Source organism: Alligator mississippiensis, chromosome 1 (genome assembly GCF_030867095.1).
Source record: "Alligator mississippiensis isolate rAllMis1 chromosome 1, rAllMis1, whole genome shotgun sequence".
NCBI lineage: Eukaryota > Metazoa > Chordata > Crocodylia > Alligatoridae > Alligator > Alligator mississippiensis.
Window position 1 is genome coordinate 408,300,246 of NC_081824.1, and position 19,634 is coordinate 408,319,879.

The 19,634-nt window shown below is 40.5% G+C and overlaps 1 protein-coding gene across 1 annotated transcript in view; it reads right to left on the reverse strand.

Annotated features, from left to right (window-relative positions):
- Positions 1-19,634, reverse strand: part of VWA8 (von Willebrand factor A domain containing 8) — a 308,581-nt gene that overhangs the window by 187,571 nt on the left and 101,376 nt on the right. The window contains exons 15-19 of the mRNA XM_059724552.1: positions 10,902-11,070; positions 10,485-10,562; positions 4,929-5,044; positions 2,966-3,072; positions 525-631 (exon numbers count right to left, since the gene is read on the reverse strand). Coding sequence (XP_059580535.1) covers positions 525-631; positions 2,966-3,072; positions 4,929-5,044; positions 10,485-10,562; positions 10,902-11,070 — 577 coding nt within the window. The remainder of the gene's footprint in view (positions 1-524; positions 632-2,965; positions 3,073-4,928; positions 5,045-10,484; positions 10,563-10,901; positions 11,071-19,634) is intronic.

A 19,634-nucleotide genomic window follows, 5' to 3' on the forward strand; every position in this document is an offset into this window, starting at 1 on the left:
TTAATAAGCATAATGAGGGAGCACCAAAAATGTTTCAAATAAAGTAACCGAGCAGTAAAAGATTTTCCAAAAATAATTCAACTGTTTTAATATTTCTTTAACAGTATATACTAGAAATTCCTACTCCAATTTACCTACTGCAGGCCTGTAAAACTTGCAAGTTCTAGACTTCTAAAAATAGAATATTATAACTGTTCACCCATCATAAAAAATGGTGCTATAACCAAGCAGCAATAATAAAACTTCAATTATTATAAACAAAACCAAAAGGGCAACAGCAGTTCCTTTATTTCTTATGAATCACCTCCAGGAATGTTATAATCTCCTTATATGAAAGTATGGTTATGAACCTTGATCTTCAGTCATCTGAAATGAGCACCAAATTCAGTGAGAAGCTAGCATTTTTTCCATGGTCACAATATGAACCTGATTCAGGCAGTTAAAAAAATATACCCTTTGAAAGTTCATTACTACAATGCTTAGCAAAGTCCATTGCACCTACATAATCAAGAAAGTGCACTTACCTGGGTGTTTTCATAAAACAGAACATCAGGCACTTTCATTTTCTCACTGGGGTTATAGATCGGCATACTGGTAGACCCTATCTTCAGAATACCATTATGTACTTCATCTTGAAATTTTATATAAAAACAAAAACAAACCAAGGGATTACTTTTAGGTGGTTTGCATAGATGACGGGTCAACTACCCATGTAAGAGACAATACATATATTTGCAGCAATCAATGGATTACTAAGGTTTGCCAGAAATATTTGGTTTTCTAAATTTTTAAAGAAAAGATGTCAAAACAAGAGCTGTATCAAGCTCTATGGTTTAAATGCTACAAAAATACTGATTATTAGTGAATTTCAAGAGCATGTACCACACAAATTGTAAAAAGTTCTGTAACAATGAATGACAAAATTGGTAAAATGATCAGGGGAAAGTATCATACAGGACTGTAAGTATCAGGGGAAAGTATCACTGCAGACTGTGGATAGTTGCTTTGGTTTAATGTGATACTCACTTGTTCTTATCAGGGCGTGTCTACATGTGATGCTACGTCACTGCACAGTGCAGTACAGTGCTGTTACTGTGCCATCATTTAGTATGTCCAAAAGGAAATACTAAATGCCAGGGCAGTAACAATGGCGCTGTAGGGGCACATTACACGTGCCCTCAGAGTGCTACTAAAATTGTTCCATCATTTATCCCCTTCTAAAAACAGCATGCTAAATCACTTCCTTTACATTAAGTCACTGTTAAGTTTCTCTTTTCAGCACAAGATCTGTATAAAAAGGGGGTGGGAAGGAACATTTAGCATCTAGGTATGGCTAAATCTGTCCTTCTTGAAGGAACCTCCAGCTGTAATTCAGATAGAAAAATCATTAAAACATTATACTAACTACAACAGTATGCTACAAGTAGTTACGTTATAACACAGCAGTTCCAGATAAGCAGCTCTACCTCCAACAGATATTTGCCCTTTTCCTTTATTCAGACTTCCTACCAGATTGGATTAACCTGGAATGTCATACTGAGAGAGAATGCTCTCCACTGCCTTTTCGTTTTGTTTAGTTTAAGTGTGATAAGGCTTTGCATGTTGAGTTGTCATGAAATTTCCATAGCGTGGACATAAGCTTCCTAGTAAAACTGCAGTATTTCTAATATTACACATCATAAATATGTTTGAATGTCATACATTAACACAGTAATATAAACTTTTTCATATCTGTATTTAGCTTTGTAAAACATTCAATTTTGTATTCCAAGAAATTAATCTCTAGTCACATGACTATAATTCATGCCATCTTCTAACCAGTATGAAATTAGCATTTGCCTCAAATTTCTACTTGTATGTTTTGAAACTGAAATAAGGCTGGATTACTAGGGCATTTATAGTAAGTGCTAAAAATGAAGAAAAGTACATATATAAGTACATAATCCAAGAAAAGTACATATATAAATAGACATACACATATACATATGTAATGTATACTATGTAATGTATATATGTGCAATATACACACATATATAGGAAGTGCCATATGCATGTTCTAGAGAGCCAACAATGAAAGCAGAAAAGATAAACACATGTAGGACAAAAGCCTGAGCAACTATGCAGGGAAGGAACAGAGATTACTGGTGGGGAGAAAGGAAATTAAGTATTCTGAAAAGAAGGGCTTAGTGGACAGGAAGCAGCAGTCTGTTCGATGTGAGCTGTCTAACAGAAATCATGAAGACAAGAACAAGAAAAAGAAATGAACAGATCAGTAAGGCTATAGGATAGAGGGGAGATAAGGCACCAGGAAGAAATGAGATGAAAGATATTAGAACATATAATTTTATATTCAGCACTGAAGGCAATAAAAAGAGCTCAAACATGATGCAGCATGAGATGAAACTCAGATGACTATCAAAGAGAGGAGGAACACATTAAAAGAGAGATGGGAAAGAAGTTGTCTTTAGCACCAAAGCTTTGTATAGTCTGGGGAGTCAGAAGAGAGACTGCCATAATCGGCGTGAGAGATCACAGGGCTCTGTTGACAGTAATGAGAGGAAATGTTAGTAACATTAAAGAGGATGAGGCAAAAGGGATGTTAGAGGGGAGAAAGTAGCATGGGACAGAGAGAGCAATACTGAGAGATCACACCAAAAACTTTAAATGTCTGAAAAGCATGAAGAGCAGTGCAGTTGTCAAGTATGCTAAAGGAAAGGAGCCCATTAAAGTCTGTGGACAAGGACCCTTTTGATCCAGGAAATTTAAAACAAAAAGTAGATGCACAGGTCCATCAGCCCAGAGTATGACGGACCCTCTACACAAATATGACAATAGAATCACATTACATTCCAAGGCAAAAGAATGCAAACTATGCCTAAATAAGGATCATTTAGTACAGTTCGCATGTTCAGCAACTGAGTCATTTTCATAAAAGAACAAAAAAAGGTAATAAATAAAATCTTACAACTATAATTCTTCTCCTCCAGTTTCCTTATATCATCTGGACTTGTCTCAATCCCAGAATCCAGCAAATTTTTATGCAAAGCTGATCTTGCAAGGTTTGGCAAAAACCTAAATTAAGGGGTTAAAAGAAAAGGAAAAAGGTTTTGTTTTGTTTTTACTTTTCTCAATAGTCTGGATTGTTTTATAATAAAAAAATCAGCAAGAAGCTTTTTCCTGGCCTCACACACTAAATAATGTCAATTCCTGTCCCACTTGGAGAGTTTCCAACATTTCACCTACTCTGTCTGTGCTTAGGAAAGGAAATAGGACTTCTTGCATAGGAAACCCCATCTGACTTTCCACCAATAACCCCAAATTTCAAAATCATCTGGATTAAAAAAAAAAAAAAAAGACAAACCTAGCGAAGTCATACAGGATAGCATTCCTTAAGTCTAACCTAAATTTCACTCCTAAAATTCATATTAATATAAATATTAATTTTAAGAGTTTACAATGCTTTATGAAACTAGTTTAAAGAAGGAATAAAATAGAACTGAAGGTTAGTGGCTTTCACCTACAACAGTCCATTAGACCTGGATTGGAAATTTTATCTACCCTCAGCTTTCTTTTTTCTTGATTTATTCCATAGAGCAACAGGAGATGAGTATTCTATACTTTGAGGATCTGGGCCCATAAACTTTCTTCCTCTCTCTTTTTTCTTGAAACCTTTTCATAACTTGATTGTTTCCTTTGAGAAATCTGAGAACTAAAACTTTTTTTAATGAGTACAAAATTCCAATCAACATCTAACCACATTAGATTTTATTAAATATATGATCATAGGAAAGTAGGGCTGGAAGGGAACTCACAAAGGTCATCTATTCCAGCTCCCTGCTCCTATGACCTTCAATATGATTTTCCTTTTTTGTGACCCCAGAATGTTGACATGAAATGAGATCCTATTTGTATATTTTTAATGTTATGCAGCATCTGAGGCATCTGGCACATATGCAAATAAAAGTGTGATGGGATCTGATATGTGATTTTTTTGGGTTTTTTTGTTTGTTTGTTTGTTTGTTTGTTTTTTACAATTGTGCTTCCTACCATGCCACACATGCACCACAGGAGGCATGACTGTGGGACTATCCCATCATGCCATAATGCTGGTACAGGAGGAGGCTAGCATACTAATCTTGATCCCGGTTGCCCCCTGCAGCAGCAATTTGGCAAGCTCCTGTGGCCAGGAACCCAGTTAGTTGATCCAGGCTCCCAGTAACAGGGGCACAGCATGTGCTCCCAAGACTGGGACCCATCAGCTAATCTGGGCTCCCAGCTGCAGGAATGCACAGCGCATCCCCACTGTTGGGAGCCTGGATCAGCTGATGGCTCCCAGCCATGGGGGCACATGGTGCTGTTCTACCGCTGCTTCCAGCTGTGGGGGTGTCTAATGCACCCCTGAGGGTGCATTAGCAGCAGCTAATCATGCTCCTAGCCTTGGGGGCACATCAGAGTCCTTGACATCGATGGTCCTCCAAGGCTGGGAGCTGATATGCACTGTCAGCCTCCAGAGCATGTGAGAGTCAAGGGGTCCCATGCACTCTGAAGGCTGGGAGCCCCAAGCCTGGGCACATATTCAATGAATGGTATGATAGGAACCAACCACAGAAGTTATTAGCCATTTTTTTGTGTAATAACTTGGTGGCTTATTCCTTGTTTTATCATGCCATTAACTGCATTAACCTGTGGCCAGGTAACATGTGCCTGAAACACAGATTAGAAAAGAAGTGCTGCATGATTCATTTCAAATTGAGTTTTAAGTCTAGGAATGCCATAGAACTGAATCTTAACATTCCCAGCCTACAAAAGGTTGTGAATAGTTATTTTAGTAACTAACTCCTAAAAAAACCCCACATTTAAAAATCAGCTGAGCATATGAGCAGTTTTTGAGGGAGTCTGAACTTCTGCAATAAAATTAGTATTTCTACCTGGAGAGACAGGCCTTATCGACAGCATGATAAAGACTTTCATCTGGATACTGAGATAGCCGTCGACAAATTCGTAATAACTGTCGTGTGGATAAAGATGATGCCAGTGACTGTGCCTATCAGAAATAAAAGGTAATTTTAATTCCAAGTCCTCTTTCGTTTAAACTGGAACACACAAGAAAGAATAATTTACTCCGTAAGCAATCATTTCAACTTTTTGTTCTTAAACAGGTGTTTTCATCTTCATTTCTCAGTTTCTGCCTCTTAATTCTTTAGGGGTCATAATTTAGTATTTTTGAAAGAAATGCCTTACCATGGAAATCATGATGTCACCAGAATATCAGCTTTCTCATTATAGTAGAAGAAAAAAGGTGCCGGAGAAGTTATAGGTAGGGACAAGTGTAATTCAGGCTGCGGCAGAGGGAAAAGTTGGCTCCCTGCAGGATCGCTGGAGATCATTTCAGGTGTTTTTTAGGGCCGGCTCTTGCAAGCCTCTGATTGGCTGAGGGAGCCCATCATGGGGCTGACCTCCATTGAACAGCAGCATACAGGCTGCTCTTCAGCTGTTTTAAAAAAGTCAAGCTCACCACTTAGAATTCTAAGTGAAATCATAATAAATAAACTTAATCAAACAACAACTTTTAATGAGTGTTAACTTTTACGGTTTCCCCCCACCGGGCACTGGTCTCCTGAGCCCCACTCTGCCCTGCAGTGCAGAGAAGGGGAGGGGGAAATTCTCCTCCACTCCTGTGCAGCGGCAAAGCAAAGCAGGACTCAGGAGAGCTGTGCCAAGTTGGGGGGGAAGCCCCTGCAGCAGAAGTGCCCCACGCCCCATGCCCAGCTATGGGGCCAGGCACCCAGCATGCCTATGATAGCCTGCAGCCCCTAGGACAGGGGATACTTACCTGCTCTGCTCTGGGCAGGGCTTTTAAACTCCCTGCCAAAGTGGGGAATTGAACAACCTGATTGGCTGAGTCCTGGGAGGGGCTCAGCCTGTACTAGGCTGCCCCTGGAAACATGTGGGGCTTTCGCAGTGTTTCCAGGGCTCTGCTACCTTTCTTCTCTGCACTTCAGATAAGGTTTTTGGTTTTGGTTTTTACTTTATTCCCTGCCTTCCGTCTCCTATGGTTTCAGGCCATTTCCAGCCAAATTATAGTTTTCTGGGGCTTCAGGGGAAAACGCTAAATTTTGGGCTTTGCCCTGAAATATACTGAAGCCCAAATAATAGCAGTCCCTAGGTATAAGTTCAGAAATTCCTTTGAAAATTTAATTTGGGTCAACAGAAATTCTTTCTTTATATAATCTCAAGCACATACAATCTCAAATGGAAAAAATGAAAATATCCTCCTAGTAAACTTAAAATATTCTCCGAGTAAAATGTAAATCAAAACCAATCTTTTTCTGTGAAATCTTTCAACTTTGAAAATGAGGCACTTACTGTTCAAAAACATATTATTAAAATTGCATAAAGGCTACTTTCTAACATATGAAAGATCCAGGTTAATATTTTGAAAAAAGCTTAAGTAACTGCAGTTTATATTCCATTTTCTAAAAAAAAAAAAAACTTAAAAAATTAGAAACTTTAAAAGATTTAGGTTCCTGGGTTACTCTACAATTTTCTGACGACAGACATTTTCAAATGAAATGTAGGCTTTTTGGATCAAATAACTGTTTGGTAGGGCTGCGCGAAATTTCGCCGCCAGTTTTTTTTGATGCTACTTCAACTTGTTTTGAGGTTGAAACAGCAAAATCGAAACGGAAGAGATATGGTTGACACAGCCTCAAAACAAAATAAGGCAGGTTGAAATGTTTCACTTCTTTGACGCTGTTTCGAAATTTTGCCCATAGGCTATGATGCAGAAGGTTGAAACAGCAAAACCATTGCAAAAAAGTGATTCTCCTGCTCTACTCGGTTCTACTTGGCATTGGTGAAACCGCAGCTGGAGTACTGTGTTCAGTTCTGGGCTCCACGCTTTAACAAGGATGTGGTAAAGCTTGAGAAAGTCTAGAGAAGGGCTACCCATATGATCATAGACTTGCACAGCAAGCCATATGAGAAGAGGCCGAGGGACCTGGGTCTCTTCAGCTTGAAAAAGAGAAGGCTGAGAGGGGACTTGGTAGCAGCTTACAGCTACATCAGAAACGTACATCTAGGGCTCAGTAAACAACTGTTCACCAGGGCACCTTTGGGGAAAACTAGGAGTAATGGTCACAAACTCCTGGAAGATCGTTTCAGGCTCATTTCAGGCTCAACATTAGGAAAAACTACTTCACAACCAGGGTGTCCAGACTGTGGAATAAGCTCCCTCCTCAGGTGGTGTGGTCACCTACCCTGGAAATCTTCAAGAGGAGACTGGACAGTCACCTTGCTAGGGTAACCTGACCCCCAGTTATATTTCCTGCTTTGTGCAGGGGGCTGGTTTTGCTGGAGACACACTGATTGATGCATGCCAGAGTATTGTTAGCCCTGCTGGCTACAGCATCACCCTGCTAGCTCATGTTCATACTGTGGTCAATTATTACCCCCAGGTCTGTGGTGGCAGGTGATGGGGGATCTTCAGTCCTACTGCCTGATGAGAGGCAGCAGTTGCACAAGCACCCACGTCACAAGTTTTGCCTGTCAGCAGCCGGAGGTGCAGGGTTCCAGAACCCCCCTGCACCTATCTCCTTGACAGCTGGCAGGCTTTGTGGCCGCATTAGGGGCTAGCAGGCCTGCAGCTTTTACCCTGCTGAGCCTTAACACACGCAGTGTCACCCATGTCACAAGTTTTGCTTATCTGCAACTTGAGGTAAAGGTGCAGAGATTTAAGGGAAACTATCTCCTTGAAACTTGACAGGCTTTGTGGCCTCAGCAGGGGCTAGCATGCCTGCAGTTTTGACCCTGCTGTGGCTTAAGACATACACATGACATGAGTTTTGCTTTCAAGACTTTGGGGTGCAGTTTCCCCAAAACCCCTGCACCTATCTCCTTGAAACTTAGTGGGCTTCACGCCCTCAGAAGGAGCTAGCAAGTTTCATCCAAATCAGGCAAGAAATGACAAAGTTATAGGCTGTTTCAAACTTCCCCATTATATCATATAGTCGAAATGTTGAAACAGGGTTGAAATGGCAAAACTCTTTCAACAGAATGGAACGGACCAGCTGTTTAGACTCGAAACAAAATCTGAAACGGAACGCTGTTCCATCGAAACATCAAAATGCTGATCAAAATGGAATGCTGCTATTTTGCACAGCCCTACTGTTTGGTGTAACAGAGGATTATCATCAGCTATACCATGTTAACTCAGTTGGGAGCCAGAGCAAATACTGACTAACATTTTAAAAAATGTTATACTACTATAGATCTACATACAGTAGAGACTGAAATAAGCCCATAAACATGCTTGTTGACGTTCATTGAAAAGCCCACAAAATTAAACCATATCAACATTTTAAGAAATGCCCATAATAAAAGGTTGAACATTTAGAGATTAAATGTCTCCTCCCTTCCCTCATCTATTTCTTATGTATCTTCCTATGTCAAATTTTTCCTATGTCACTGCTTTTTGGGGCAGCTACTACCTTTGCATTTTATATCTGGATGGCATCTTAGTGGCATCTCTATATTCTAGTGCAAATCACATAAATAATATTAATAAAATAAGAGATGCAGGCTGAATATTCTACAGGCATATTTCTATTGTTAAAATTTTAAACAACAGCTAAAATTTCAAAATCAACTCTAGTGGAAGATTACTGAGACAGTTCTATAAATAGTCCTATATTCCTAAAGCATAAATTTAAACTCATGCCACAGGCATGCTATTCCCAACCTATCTCATGTCACTACTGACCTACAGGCATCTTCCCTGCATCTGAACTGTGGCCCACTTCTTCCTTCACAGCATGCACTTTCTTTGAGTATTTCACAATACAAACATACACATATATACGGAGTGGGTTTTTTTATACTGTTGATATACTGTGTATTTCTAAACATTAAACCTTATTAACAAAAGGAATGTGTTTACCTCTCTGCGTTTATAAAGCACCAACTAAGTAAGTATACAAAACGATGTAAGACTGTAATATTAACAATGCCATAAAGATGTAAATAGGAGTAAATGTTCATTTCTTTTTAAGATCTCAAAATTAGTACCTGCTAAGTAGTGCACACATTTGCTTCCTGAAATAATGTAATTAAAAAATAAAATCAAATACAGGCAAAGCCTATAGTTGGTATCAAACTCAGGAGAGCTGAGGAAGGTGGATTAGAGGGCACATTCAACTTTTGATATGAACACAAGTTACATGTGTGCAGATCAATAAAGTTAAATTACACGATTCCAGTGCAAAGTGTTCTAGATTTATCTTCACAAAAATAAAACTGCGCTTCTCAGTTGCCATAACAATACATATTTAACTGAGTCTTGACTGTTTCTTTTAAAAATAAATTTATGGTTACCAGGTCAGCAGCATTTTTTTCTACACAACACTGCTTAAATATAGCTGCATACATCAGAGTACCATACTGACCCAAATATAAGATGACCCCCCCACCATATTAGATTCTATTCATGAAGCAGTAAGAGGACAGGTGGTGGGGGAGGCATGCAGTTTGATCCCTGCTGTCTGTGCTCTCCCATTTACTTCCCTTGTGCCTGTCCCCCGCAGCCTCAGACACCCATGCCCCTTTCCCCCCATCTACACTCTTTCTCCTTCTGTGCCACTTTTACCCACCACAGCCTCAAGACCCTGCCCCCCTTGCCCTGCCCATCTTGTCCCTCTGCACTGCTTCTGCTCCCACAGCCTTGGGTCCCCTCGTCCTTCCTCCTCTGTTCCTGCCACTCCACCACCCGCTTAGCTTTTCTTCGGCACTGGCAGGCTCCTGATGCAGCCTAGGACATGGAGCACAGCTCCATCCTGGCCCCATAGCAGTGATATAGAGCTGGCACTAGTGGCTGCTATAGGGCCAGGACATGCTCTGTACTCCAGGCTGCAGTGGAGACAGTTTGCCAGCACCACAACAAAAGTAGTGGGGTGTAATGGGAAGTGGGGGAAGAAGTGGTGTGGGGGGGAGACAGGAAGCAGCAGATGTCTGAGGCTTCAGGAGAGGATGGGGCATACTCGGTTGTAAGGCAAAGGGCTTTTTTCCCCCACATTAAATGTGGGAAAAAGCATGGCCTTTTAATCAAGTAAATATGATAAAAATAATTTTCCTTTTGTTTTCCAAAGCTCTGTTCTTACAATTATATAATTTTTTCCTGCCTAAAAAACCTCAGCAGCAAAATGTCAGCTCCTAAGAAGGTATTGCATATAACTGTTTTATAAGGGAAGGCAATTAAAAATAATTCTGGCAGATGACACTTGTAAACCTGCTTAATTTTAATCAGTTGCTTAAAATCTGCTCATCACAATGCACATATAATACTGTATGATTTCACGAGGAAATAGGAAGTAGCTTTACACACCAGGGCAGAATAATTCCTTTGCAAGTAGAAATAAAACAATGGCAAAGAAAACAGGTATAGTATAGAACGACTAGCAGAGAGCAAATCTGAAAAAGAGTGGACTTACGGTGGGGTCATTAGTTTTCCGAAGCTTGTGTGTTAATGATAACAACTGTTCTACTGCAACTTTGGGCACATTTGGAATCTGTTTGAAAGACAAAAAAAATGTATGCATGAGTGTGCATAAGTTATGTATATGCACAGTGTATACGTATTTGCTTTAAATCACCCAAAAGGAATATATTTCAACAAAAAACATTAGTTTATGTAGAAAACTATCATGATTAGAAGATTAATTTATATCTATTACATTAGAGGGTATTCAGATTCAAGTATAACGAGTCATTTTTGCTATGCAAAAGAATTCTACATCATAAAAGAAATTAAGCATTCATCATATATTACAATATTTTCATTCATAATCATATCCAATAAGATACAGAAACCAGTAATTAAAACTGGGAAAAGCATTGCAAGCACTTGCCATTTCTTTAATAACTTGAAATTCTTCATTCTTGGTTAAGGATTTCACATTGTGAAAGAGAAACAGAGTTAAAAGCTCTGGGCCCAGCCATTGTTGTGTGCTACTTCCAAGGACAGGTGGCTCCGCCAAGGCAATTATTCTGAATGAGGAGTGGATCGGAAAGATAGACCTACAAGAGAATGTATTTCAAATTTCATTACCTGGCCTACATAACAGGTAACAAATCTGAGCTTGCAACTTCCATATGAAGCATGATCAATCTGCAAGTCAGTTACTGAATTTAGAAATCACAGACAATTGAGGTTGGAAGGGACCTCAGGAGGTCATGTAGTCCAACCCTCTGCTCAAAGCAGCACCAACCTCAACTAGATCATCTCAGCTGAGGCTTTGTCTAGCCGAATCTTAAAAACCTCCTTGGAGATTTTTAGCTCCAGTATATTTTCTATTGAGGACATTTGCAATGCAACAGAATAAAAAATCAAAACCAACATGAATAGTATAATGTAACAAGCAATTTAAAAGCAACCCCTCCTCCTCCCCCCACAAAAACCCTGCTTTCATAACTTGTCACATATATATGGTTACTCAAATCTTGTCTTCACCTGGAGTGTGACCCATGCACCTCAAGCTGTGTAAGTACTTATGCTACTGTTTATTTTTACGTATGCCTGAAAGAGACATGATTTATTACTGTATTTACCCAAATTCAAGACAACTTTGAATTTAAGATGACCCCCCCAATAATGAGAAAACATAGAAATGTTAACATAGAAAAATTGTAAACGTGTATAATTTTCCATGTACAGAATGTAATTGTCAGAGGGTCATCTAAAATGCACCCCCCACTGCTACAACAGGGAAAGTCAGGGGGACAGGTGGTAGCAAAGTCAAGTGTCTCAGCCTCTTTCCCCTTGACCACCCCAGTGCCTGCCACACCCCCACACTGCCTGCCCACTTTTCCTGCCCCCTCCCACAGTGCTTGTGCAAACTGCACCTTCCCCACTGCCACTTGCCTTCTGCTTCCTGCCCCTCCCCCTGCTTCTGCTTCCCCTCAGTTGTGACTCCAGCTCTAGCACACTTCCTCTGCTCCAGCCAAGTGACTGCAGTTGTGGCAATGGCACCTCCAGCCCCCGACCCCTAGCTGCTGCTACCACTGCCTGGCTGGGCAGGGGATGGAGTGGGGCTGGAGTCTGCAACTGAGGGTAAGCAATGGTGCAGGGGGAGGAGCAGAGGCAGCAGCTCCAACTCCAACCCTGAGCCTAGGTCGGGGCCACAGCTGCAGCAGTTGCCTTCCCCCCCACCTTGTACCCAACCCCAAGATGAAGGCTTTCCCCCCACTTTATGCCCCACCATGTTGAAGGGATGTGGGGAGGGAAACCTTTTTCTAGGATTTGAGTAAATCCAGTAATTTGATGGATTACTACAAGGTTATCACCTGAAACAGCATGACCAAGAAGCAAATGAGAAAGACAATTGAATCTACTGGAGCTACAATAACAACTTCTTTTACTCCACTAAACTACCAGGAAGTATGATTTTGTGGTGAAGGCAACCATGAGAATGTGGCTCTGTTATGGATTTTCTGTGCGACTCTGTGCCAATCAATTAGATTCTCTTGACCTGTATACATTTGTGGTGCTGATGGTATCCCAGCTGGAATGGATTTGCTTCAAAACCAGAAATGTACTAATGAAAATGTTTCAGGGTGGCCTTCAAGACATTGGTCCCTTGCATACTTAAGAGCAATTGTTGGCGACAGTCCTGGGATGTCTCCACCAGTGCAGCTCTGGGTCTGGACATGTTTGTGGAACCAAGGGAGTGAGGAATGCTCAGAGCCATCACTACAGGCTGTAGCATGGACAAGGCCAGAGTCGAACTGATTTACACAATGCCACTCAAAGTCAGTCAGTAACAGAACTGGGAATTAAATCAGATTCCCCTAACTGCCCATTCAGGCCGCATTCAGACAAGCATGGATGTGCAGTCTGTGGCACCACACACAGCACACGCAGGTATTCCCTGCACTGCCAGCTTGCAGTGTGCGGAGAGGGGTTTTGACACCAGGAGATCCTGGGGTCAAAAAAACCCACACCAAAAAAAGCAGAGCAGTGTGCATGGTGGCAGCATGTGCAGCCAAAAACTGGAGCCTGGCTAGCCAGAGCCACACTTCAGCTGCTGACCAGGCTTCTTGCCACAGCTACAGCCCCAGGACCCCAGGGCCCCAGGTAAGGCTGCTGGGGCCAGCAACTGTGCTGGCCCCAGCCTTCCCGACCACCCAGGTAACCTGCTGTGTGCCAGAGCACACGTAGTACAGGTGTTCCCCAAGGACATGCAGCAGTGACACAACGTCTGCGCTAGTTTGGACGTGCCCTCAGTGTCTTCACCACTAGATCAGACTTTGTGTCAGTTGCCTCTATCTCAATTTCACATTGCATAGATGGGGATAATACTGTTTTCCCATCCTTAGTTTGTTTTGTGAAGATTATAACTTCTTTAGGTCAGCAAGTGTTGTTTAATATGTTTTTATTCAGTGGTTGGAACAATGAGACTCCTGATTTTAGTTCTAGATAATAACCCAGATATAAGTCAACGTTGCAGGAGAATATGCAGTGGACAAATAATTTCTAAATAACTTGACTGATATACTCTCCCCATGTCATTTAGTAGCAAAAACAAGTTGTAATTATGGTAATTTAAATTAACTAATTACATTTTTATTACATGTATTCTGGGAAGTAAATATCAAGTTTGAAATTTATCATGTCTGCCTATCTTGGGGCAAATTCTCGCTCTGATTATTTTGTGAAAAAATGAAGGGTACATATAGTGAACATTGAGGCAAAATTCAAACCTTAAAATTTAGGCTACATGATGTACTGATTAGTTGGTAGCAACAGCAAGGATTCTGATACAACACAGCATATCCACTGAACCCCCTGGAAAGTTGCCCTCTCAGATCAAAGCAACCACAGCGGGTGGCATCAGTCATTCTCAGCTGACAGTCATAAGCCTAGAAGCTACTCCCTGATTGATAAAAATAGATGTTTGAAAACAACATATGAAATATGAACCAGTAGGTATGTCTTTTTGTCATTAAACTGAGAAAAGGTCAGCAGTGTCCAATCCTGTTACAGAATAAACTATTTCCTAGATAGGAGAACCAATGTATTGTTGCAGATTAACTTTAAAAAAATAAATAGATAAAAAGTTGGCATATATTGAACTAAATCTTAAGCCCCAGTCTGGTTCTTTTCCTCTTCTGTCAAAGTGCCAGAAAGTATTCAGCTCTCTTCAACACAGGGTGCATTAGGCACCTATAACATCTCCCTGTCGCAGCTTTAAACAGAAAGGTCCTGCTGGAGGCACTCTGGGTGACGGGGACAGTGATGTATGAGAAGGGAAATATGCCTGAAAGGGCATGAGCAATGCTCTGGTTTTGAGCAGCCCTGAGGATCCAGGCCACAGAAGGGCCCCGGCTCAAGAGCAGGGAGCCATAGACAGTGTTTCTGCCCCTCCACCTCTCCTTCCCAACAGCTCTTTCAAAGTGGGTGGTAGGAATACCTGAGGACTGAACCCTTTATTTTGAATTGATTATCTGCAACAGTATTCCAAAAATCCTTTCAAACTTTTGAACTGAATATTTTAATAATGTAAAAGCTAAAAACTGCCCCAAGGAAAAGATTTTTAATTAGCAAGCTATTTGTCTAAGAAAAGCTCTGACACTGGGATCTGCTGCACTTTGGAAAGCCTTTTACAAATGCATATATCTTTCCACTCTCATTCAATCATCTAGTGAAAGCTTTATTTGTATATTCTCTTCACCAAGTGAAGTAACTGCCTTACTCTGTGACTTTGAATAAGTCATATCTCCATTTCAGTTTTTCAGTCTGTAAAAGGATATAAAACATTTATCTACATCAAATGGGTGATGCTTGGATTAATGCTAACAAAGCTGGAAATGAGAAAATAAGCACTACATTGATTATTCAAATAAAATTCACAAAAGAGTTAAATCCTGACAAGCCCTGCAAAATCAGGACCAAAATAATTATATCCTTGTTTCTTTGTGAAGTTGTAGTTATTAACCACAAATCCCCATAATCCTTGTTTTCTCTGCAGAAGGAGATCCTGTAAGTAACTCCAAAACCTCACACATTAAGTTCCAGGTCCCTTTCTATATTTGCTATGATCAAATTTGCTGGTAGGATTGGCAATCATTTATAAATACAGAGTACCAAAGGGATTGATCTTTTTTTCCCCCTGTTCAATGTGTATGTTAGCCAATTAAGGGGCATCATAAGACCCTATCAGCTATCAATATTACATACCCGAATTCTTCTCTCTCCACCAGATTATTAATATTCAAAGAACAAAATGTCACTGAAGAAGGGGAAGCAAAGAATGAAATCCTACCAAGAGGACTGTAGAAACTGATCTCTTGTATACCATCTGAAAAAAAATGGAGCTAGTACTATTTAGATCAGTGGTTCTCAATAAGAAAATGCTAGTTCTTAGTTTTCACTCATTTTTTGACTAAAGAAAAATAATACAGCAATTCTTCCATAGCAAAGAACTCAGAAAGACTGCAACAGGGAAGAATATTTTTAACACTATGGATTTCCCTGGAATTTCTGGGTTTATCTGGGGAATTATGTTTGCACACCTATCAGTACTAACATTGTCTGGCATTCTGTGGCACCCTTGAAAAAACCTCAATGCATACAGTAGTACCAAAGCACCCTAGTTGAGAATCACTGACCTAGACACAAAGATGAAAAAATGCATTCCTATGCCACCACATGCTAGTTCCTCTTTTGTTATTTTCCCCTGTCCCACAAATGTCATTATTCCCCATTTCCTACTGCAAATAAAATAAAAACTTGAAATAAAATAAAATACAATAAAATAAAAACTTGCAATAATATCATCACAAACAACTGTTAAATTGTGCATTAGCAAGTTAGGTATTCACATTTGAAATAATTCCACTTATGTATAGACAACTTGAACTCAATTAATATCATTTAAGAGGGTCAAATTTAAAATAAATATATTTAAGGAGAAAAAAAACTATGCTGTGTCTACTGAAGTATATTATTTGTTGTCCTTGCAAGTATGAAAATTACCATGTAATTGTTTCCTTTTTACTCTTCTACAATTTACAATGAGCTGAGCTGAATTTCTTGTTTTTTAATTAAAAGATTAATTTATTAAATTTTCAAACACCCTACACTGAGCAACTGGAAAACAAAAAGTTTGTACAACAAACAAAACAAATGTACAACAAAGTTAAATTAAGCAGCTACAACTTAGCTATATTAGAGTTAGGAATTTTCTATGAAGACATGCTGGATATACATTGCGGGTCATCTTTAAGTGATGAAAGTACTTCTTCTTCAACAATGGAACTAGTTCAAAGCAAGTCATATCGTTCTGTAAGTAAGTAGGTGTCTAAGGCTTCAATTACCCTGTACAAAAAAGTGTCCCTTCCAAAATTCTGCAGTAGTAGTAGTAAGTAGTAGTAGTTTGCCTTTTGGATGAATACCATCTTACCTTGGCTGCTTGCTAACTGCACTGCCCAAATGGTCAAATAGAATGCCTAAAACTGATCAAGGAATATCCTTCATGGCCACAAACGTAAAACATCTGCTTGAGCTCATCACTTCTGGCACAACCTTCACACCAACCATCAGGCCTGTATGGCTTTTCAACCTCATTAATTATGTATCATAATTAATGAAGAAACAGAGTAGAATATACAGTAAAGATGTAACTGATAGCACGTGCATTTGCTTCAGAAAGATTCTTCGGGATTTTGCCAATTTTTACATAGATCCTCCAAAAATTAATTAAAGAAAAAAATTGCTTGAAATTTGCAAAACTGGAATTCATTTTAAAATTATTTGATTGTATTTTGTAACTTGAACAGATAATGGCCTTAACATCCTTCAATGTTGCCAGTTTGCACTAGTTCCTTTTCAAGAGGTGCAACAATACTCATATAATGCTCCTATTTTTTTTTATCACCCTCCCCCCAAAAAAAACAACCTCATCAGTTTTTGATAGTTTTATTAAGTGATGAGGTAATGAGTATTCTGTTTTAAAACAATACTGATTTACTAGGAATGAACACCAGTGCTTATTCCTGAGACAGTGCCTACATTTATAATAAAAAAGAAAGATAATGGTTAAAGGAACTAAAAACAGGTATAACCTTTACCATTAATCTATTTTCAAACGAAATTTACCATTTGATAATTGGTTAAATTTTTTCTCTAGAAAATGAGCCCCTTCTAGAATTCTTCTAATAATACCAATTGTCCACAGAATTAAAATGTGGAAAACCTAAGAAATATGACACATTTAATTTTTTAAAAAATCCTTGAAAAAGTTTTGGATCACTGGTTGTAATATGTTCTCCTATGTCTTATATCAGTCAAATCTTATTTATGATTGAAATATTAAAATTGAATTCCTATTTTAAAGTAATCAGGCCCACTGAATCCCCAAAAAGTAATCTCAAATCCTCAATGCAGAAGAATTGCACTAAAATAAAGTGACTATTAAGAAAACAATATTATTTTGTAAATAGTCACTTTATTTTTGAGGTTTAAGTTATTACGAAAATATAGTAGAAAATTGAATTTTCTCTTTTTTCACTATAGAATCTAAATATTATAAAAAAAGGTAAACAGCAATCATATCCGTTATATAGCTGAGATAGAATGCCTATGTATGCTCCTGCTACATTGTTTCTTGTTACAGATAACACACCCTGACCATAATGCAAATTGGCTACAATTTTTTATTACTGTAAAATGAATAAGTAGCTGAATGCCCTCACAGTTCATTCAAAGTTTAGTGTCCTCTAAGAATTTCGATAGTTTTACCACTTCATAAATAATTCATGAGAAACATTATTACATATTGGATTACACTTGTTTTCAATTACATAAAGCAGAATCTAAATGAAATCAGTCACTACTGGATAGCTTTGTATCATATGACAATCAAAGGACTATAAATATTTTTCCCCAAAATTTTTTATGGCAAGCAAGTGGTGATTGACTAACAAGAATAATAAGAGTGATGTGTCCTAACCCATTCTCCAGATTTCCTGCTCCATATTAGTTGTGAATTACATGCTTCCTTTCTAGGTAATCTGCTAGAAGACAGTAACAACTTACAATATTTAGCTTTCTTGGTTCACCTCATAATGCTTCTAAACAACCTATTGTACTTATAAATACATAAAAGTTTAGACATATATTTTTTCTCTCATTCCTGACTCTTTTTATGATGGGATAGTTTATTGCTTCTGCTTTTAACTGACAAGCTAACAGGATATAATCATTACCTAATGTAGGGGCGGTCAAAATATGGGCCACAGGCCACACCTAACCCACCAAGTACTTTCATCTGGCCTGCAGTGTCCGCCAACAAATTGTGGCCCACCCAGCCCTTCCACCCACAAGAGTGGAAGCGAGGTGCCCATGAGTGGAAGTGAAGTACACAAACCCCCAAACATACCCTACTGCATCTCACTCCCACCCTCGTGAGCAGAAGCTGCCAGCAGACAGCTTCCAGGCAGGGCTGCTACAGCCCCTGGGAACCTGTTCCACTTCCCCAGTCTCCTGCTGGCTCCAGGCAGCAGGTAGGGAAGCAGCAGGGGCAGGGCTGCAGATGGGCAGGTGCGTGGTGCTGGGGCTGGCAGCAGCACGAAGCCCACACCCAGGCGGGCAGTGGAAGCATGGAGCTTGGATGGGTAGCATGTGGGTGTAAGGAAGGGTGCGGGGTGTGGGGACCCCTCCACACACACTCTCCCCATGGCATGCAGCCCTGGCACGCAGTGGCAGCAGCAGCAGGCAGGGCATGGCTCTGGCCAGCATTGCACATCGTGGTGAGGGGTACAGCTTCCCCTGGGCTGTCTGTATCACCAGCACTCCCCTCACTCGCCGGGCATGGGAAGGAAGCCTCAGGCACTGGAGCCGGTTGCCTTCCCCACCAGGACTGCACAGCAGGGGAGGGAAGCCCCAGGCACCTTTCCCTGGGAAGCAGGGAAGGCAGCCAGCTCCAGCACCTGTGGCTTCCCTTCTGTGCCTGGTGAATGCGGGGAGAACTGGTGATACAGACGGCCCAGCAGAGGCTGCAACCCTTGCCATAATGTGTGGTGCTGGCCAGAGCCATGCCCTGCTGGGCACCAGTGCCCCGAGTGCCCCGCCTGCTGCTGCTGCACCATGGGGGGAGGGGAGGGTCCTCACATCCTCCCGCCCTCCCTCACACCCCACAACCCCCACACACCAACACCCTGCACCCAAAACCCCCCACATATACACACTCCCCAATGTACCCAATGCTCCCCACACACACAGTCACACCCCCTCATAATCCCCCACACCATACCATACACACATGCCCACACACACACCCACACCCTACCATATACACACACACTAAGATGGCAACTCCCCAGCACAAAGGAGTATTTCCAGGAGGCAAGGAGAGGGACTTCCAGCGGCAAAGGTCAGGGGTTAGGGGTGGGACTTTTGGTCCCAAGATGGGGACAAGGGGGTGGGGCAACCGTCAAGGGGCGGGGCTACCCATGTGGCCCTCAACAGCTCACCAAAATTAGTTAAGTGGCCCTCCACCCAAAATAATTGCCCACCCTGGTCTAATGCTACAAAATACTTCATGAAGACACTGGAATGTAAAACATATTCTATTATGAATTAC